At 19.5% G+C, this 6134-nt stretch overlaps 1 protein-coding gene across 1 annotated transcript in view; it reads left to right on the plus strand.

The window, feature by feature from the left end:
- Positions 1–4712: 4712 nt before the first annotated feature.
- Positions 4713–6134, plus strand: part of SRAE_X000001300 (Hypothetical protein) — a gene marked incomplete at both ends in the record, with an annotated part of 11379 nt that continues 9957 nt past the window's right edge. Inside the window, one exon of the mRNA XM_024644305.1 lies at positions 4713–6054. Within this exon, the coding sequence (XP_024509878.1) occupies positions 4713–6054 (1342 nt within the window). The remainder of the gene's footprint in view (positions 6055–6134) is intronic.

Consider the following 6134-nt stretch of genomic DNA (forward strand, 5'->3'; position numbering starts at 1 on the left):
CAATAAGTATATTTTTGCTGAAAAAGGATTTTTACTTCAACTTGAATACTTCTACCAGCTTTTAATGAATTATGTTCTTAGTTAATTGTTAGGTAAAATTTTTGTATTTTTAAAACCTTGTTAAATTAAATGTTTTTATTCTATAAAAAAATTTTTTGCCATGAAGATATCATTTTAAATGTTTTATTATTAATGTCCATTAATCTTCAAATTTTATTTAATAAATTTTATTTAAAACATATAATATAATGGTATAAAATTTTTTAATAAATTTACAAAAAAAAAGATGTTGGCCACAAGATTATGAGTAATACATTTTGACTCAAATATTTTTTTATATTATATAATTTTTGTGATTTTTTTTTATCAAATCTTACTTTCAAGATTTGTAATTGTTTCACAATTTTCTTATTTCTTTATTATCTTTGATAAAAAATAACTTTTTATTATCAGTGTTAATAAAAACTTTTTATTTTTATATATATTATTTTCATAAATTAAAGTTTATATCTAGTAATGTATTAAAAAGTTTATCTTTAATCCTGGATTTTTAATCAGATTGCTTTATTGTAGTTGATTCAACGTATTCATTTATATATCTAATGATTATTTATTAATTGTAGCACCTAATGACTGATTTAGTCTGTACCATTAAATAGTACAATACAGAAAAAAAATATTTCAAATATTCAACTAGCAAAATATAAAAAGATAATCATAGAATTGAAATTTTTTACACATCCTTTTTTGAATTAATTAATCTTTTTGATAAAAAAATCGTTAGTTATAATGTTTTCTTTGTCTTTATAAAAGTTTTATTTTATATCAATAAAATTTTAAATGGATCATCTAATAAATAATTGAAGTTTGATATTTTTTTTGTAATAAATTTTTTTATATTCTATTGATAATGATTAAAACTGTGAAAATAATTGTCTGCTTAAAAACTGTTTGAATCACATTATTTTAGGATATAGTTTTATTGCTGTATCAAATAATATATGTATACTTAATTTGTCAATTTTTAATTTGTGCTTAAAAGAAATATTATTACCAAATAAATAATTTGCAATTAGAATATTGACAATATTTTAATTATGCAACTTAAAAACATATGCAGATTGAAGATAAGTAGCATAAATATTTTCATCTGATACTTTTATAACTATTGATAATTAAAAAATAAACTAAAATCCATTTCTATAATTTGACATAACATATTTAAGAATTTTAATTGAAATACTAATATACATAATTCATCATACTTTATCTTCTTTAAGATATATTAATGTTGAAAAAAAAATCTAATTAAAAAAAATAATACATATATAACACCATTTCATATTATCTAAAATATCATTTTATTAATAAAAATATAAATATCATATAAAAAAAATAATACCACCATATTCTTTAATAACACTTTTTACAACAATTTTTAATATAGTTACATAAACAGTAACAAATAAAAAACTAAATTTATTATATAAATGAGTAGTAATAAATTTGTAATTTTGTTTATATATATCTTTATACGGAAAATTACCATAAAAAGAATATTTTTCAAAGATTCATTATTTTGAAGTGATTATTATAAAACGTTATAAAAAGTTATTTTTGTTTATAAATATAATATTGTAATAGAAATTTGAAGATTAATGTTAATTTTTTTTTAAATATTAGTTTTTTTTTCATGTTTAATTTTAAAAAATTCTAATATTATAACAATAATTTAATTTTCTAAAAGTTTGTAATAATAATTTTTAAACTGTATTATTATTTTAAAATTTATTAATATACTGTTTTTTACTAATTTAAATAATTATTACATTCTAAAAAGTGTTATTTTTTAAATTTTTAGTTTATTCTTAGTTTCATTTTGAAAAATTACATATATTAAAAAATTTGTTTTTAACAAGGTATACATTGTAATTAGAATTTTAAAAATATACATGAAAAATATAAATTTGATACACATTATATTTATATTTTAGTAGTATAAAAAGACTAAGTAAAATAAAAAATTATATAACGTTATTTCAATGTATTAGAAGTTACCTAACTCCATCACAAAGTCATTAATAAATGTACTATTAATGAGAATAGGTATACAATATAAGCCTATAATAATAAAAATTAATAATTCAAAAAGTAAGTTAACTTTATTTTATTCTTTTATTAATTCTTTTTTTAGTTTTAAAAATATTAATTTAATAAGTGGACTTTCGTCCAATCAAAACAAATAATTTTTTGGTTTAGTTTTACTGACCATTTATATTACAGTCATAAATTTTAATTTTTTAAATATAATTTTAAATATAATTTTTTATAATATAATACAACAAAAACAAAACATATATCATTTATTATTATCATTTTATGAAAATTATATTTTTTTTATTCTAATAAAATAAAATTTTTCTATTTATATTTTATTCTACTTTTAAAATAACATTAAATAACGTTAATTTAAAAAATAGAACTGATCTCTTTTAGAGTCATTAACGTACTTAATTAATATAAATAAATATGATATTTTAAAAGTTTTAAAAAAAATAATTAAATGTATAATAAATGTATAATAAATGGAGTATTAAATAGTTAATAAAAATAAAAAAAGTTTTCTACGTAAAGTATAATTCAAACAATGTTAGAATCACAGCACATCAAGATTTATGCTTCTGTAACTTCATTTACTTGAGTTAAAGATTTATTCTTTAAAACTTTTTTGTTAACATATTTCTTATCATAACTTTATTCCTTAACTCCTTATAACTCCTGAACCTTTGATTTTCAAATATTGTTTTCTATACCCAAAATGTAGTTCAGATCAAGAGCTTTCAATTGACAACCATATCATTTAAAAATTCCAAAAAAAATTTTTTAATTATATGATAAATTTAAAATAAAAGTTTTGCTATTAATATAGTATAATTTGAGTAAAAAAAATTTTCCATTAAAATATTTCTTATCATAACTTTGTTCTTTGCAATATTATAAGAATGTGAATGATTTCTATGAATTTGGCGTAAAAAAAATGATCTAGAATGAATTTTTTTTTTCAAAATTTAACAATTCTTTATTAAATATCCAATGTTTTATAAAAAATGTAAATATATGTACATTGGATCATGGAAAACATTCTACGATTAAGTCCAAGTTGGAGTTTATCTTTCTGTTGATAAATTCAATGGATGTTTAAATAAAAATGAATTTGGTAACTTTTATATCTTATTGAAGCATTTTTACAATTCAAATTAAAATGCCTAAATCCAGCAGATTTTGATTTTTATATGACAGATATTACATTAATTCTTGAATCAATTGTATGTTCTGAATCTAAAAAGTATAAATTTATGAAATGATTCTTTAAATATTTGTTGAATTTTCAAATTTGAACGAAGAATTTTATAGACAGAAAGATAAAACGCTTATTGTTTATTCTCTTAAATATTATATTGTGGACAAAAAAAAAGCATTCTAAATTTTTACTATTTAACAAAATGCTTAAAATATATTACAATCTAATCAAAAAAAGTTGCTTTTTTTATTATCAAAAAAATATAGAATACACTTTTTGAGTAACCTTTTTTTTATATCTACATATATAAAAGTATCGCCCATTGTCATACAAAAGCAATATTTTATAAAATAACATTTTTGATTTTAAAATTATGATTAATTATAAAACTGAAGATTAATGAAATTTTTTGGTTGTATCAAAATATTCAAAGAAAATTTAAAATGAGTTTTTTTTTTTATGTAATGGTTCAATAGTTGTTTTCTAAGTTGCCAATGATCAACAATTTTTTACACTATCATTATGAATGCAAAATCAAAAAAATTGTCTTTGAAAAAAGGTAATTAGTAAACAATCTGTGTTAAGATATTCATAAACTAAATTATATATAAAACATTAACTAAAAAAGTTTGAATCATAATAACAGATATCAATATATATTTTGAATTCTTAAAATAAATATAAAAACATTTTTATCCAATCAAACTTTGAATATGAAGAAATTGTTGGAAAATTGTGTTTAAATAGAATATAGTTTTATTTTATTCATATTAAATTCATTTTTAAAAACATTACTTTTTAAACTGAACCAATAAAAACATAATTTTAAAATTTTATTAATTTATTTTTAACAAAAATTTTTTACAACGTTATTATTTGAATAAATTTCTAGTTTAATTTATTCTAAACATTATCACTTTTTTAGCATTTTAAATAACATCAATTTTTTGATCAATTAAAAAACTAATTTTAATTAATGTTTTTAATAATATTTTTATTATTACCATTCCAATTTTTCTTTACAATTTGAACACATCTTCTAAGCTTATTATATATTACATAGCTTAGTTATGAATTCATTTCATTATCAGACACGTTATATTCAAATTTTTACACCAAAACGTTTTATTAATATAATTTGATAATATTTAAATATTAATATTATATTATGATTATTTTTTCTTAATAATTTAAATTTATTGAATATAACAATCAAATTTTTATCTTTGAAATAATAATTTAAAATGTGGTATTTTTAATCAAAAAATATACTGCAATGTTGCTGGTTTTACATTGTTTTACATCTATATGGTTGCTGCTTCAAATTATCACTTACTGTGAAGGAACTACTTATTGGACTTTGTTTCCTTCAGTTTATAAGAATATCAATGTAAGTACCTTTCCAGTTATTATGAAAATTAAAACCATATCAGATACAATTCTTGTGAAATGTCCATACGCAAATTACACACATTCAAATGTTGAAGATAGCTTTAAAATACATGCTTCATTACCGTCGTCAAAATCAAGAATTAACAGTGAAACAGAAATCTTCGTATGGATACCATTGGCACATAATGTATCAGGACATAGTTCAATCATTTGTGGAAAAATTATACTAACTATTGAAAACAATTTATTGCCTTATTATTGGAGTTTTAAATTCATTTGGCTGTCTAAACCAAAACAATTAGAAATGGCAAAGAAAGAAAAAATATCAAAAACACTTCCTACACCTGATAATTGTGGCAGCAATCCAGCTACAATTGTTAAATTTACCAGAGATAAACAAGGTATTATGAAACGTGTTAATATAAATAACGGTGAATTGAAGGAAGCAGATGAATTACCTCATCCCAATAAATTGTATTATTTTTTTTTGGTACCAGAAGAAAATTCCATTCTGGAACATGTACCTCCTTGTGCAATTATTAGAGCAGTTAATGAGAAACCAGAAATAAAAATTAATGGCCAAGAACATCCAGTGTCTTCAACGAATAACAAAATACATGTTATTAAAAGAAAAACCATGACAGAAGTCTTCAATATAAAACTTGAGTTGCTGTCTCCAGATACTCCTGATTTCTATAAAGGTGAAAAAATTTTAATGAAAGAAATGAGATACACAAAATCAGGTATTGAAGACATACTAAATACTGATGAAACGATAATAGACAGCTTTACTCTACATCAATTTAAAATACTGAAGTTCACCTACAATTATCCTGCACTTGAAAATGATAACGTTGTAGAAAAAATATACTATTTTGGACCAATGAAAGATGATTATAACTTTCCAAATCAGGACATATTATATCTGGCAAATGAAACGTCTATTAAACCAAATTGTACCATTAATGGAATCACATATGGATATTTTGATTCAATTATATATGAAAATGAAACTATTAAATTAAATGAATTTATTAATAATAAAAAGGATAATTTTGAACGTTCTGGAGATTATATTATTTTAAAAAATAATAAAACCAACATGATATCTTTAATGTGCCGTTATATTACTCTTACTGGAAGTGTTACTTTAACTCAAACATTTATTAAAGGAAAAAAAGTATTTATGGGAAAAAATAAAAAAGGAGAAGATATATATAAAATTTTATCACAAACTGATGCATCAGAATATGAAAAAAAAATGGCTGATAAAAAAAAAGAAATGGAATCTATGAAAAAATCTTTTATTGATAAATTAATTGATTATATTGGTATTGGTGGTACATATGGTCTTATTGGTGGTATATGTCTATTTATTATTATTATTATAATAATTATTATTATATTATGTTATTTCAAATCAATTAAACCACGTCCTATC

This window comes from Strongyloides ratti, assembly GCF_001040885.1.
Source record: "Strongyloides ratti genome assembly S_ratti_ED321, chromosome : X".
Lineage (NCBI taxonomy): Eukaryota > Metazoa > Nematoda > Chromadorea > Rhabditida > Strongyloididae > Strongyloides > Strongyloides ratti.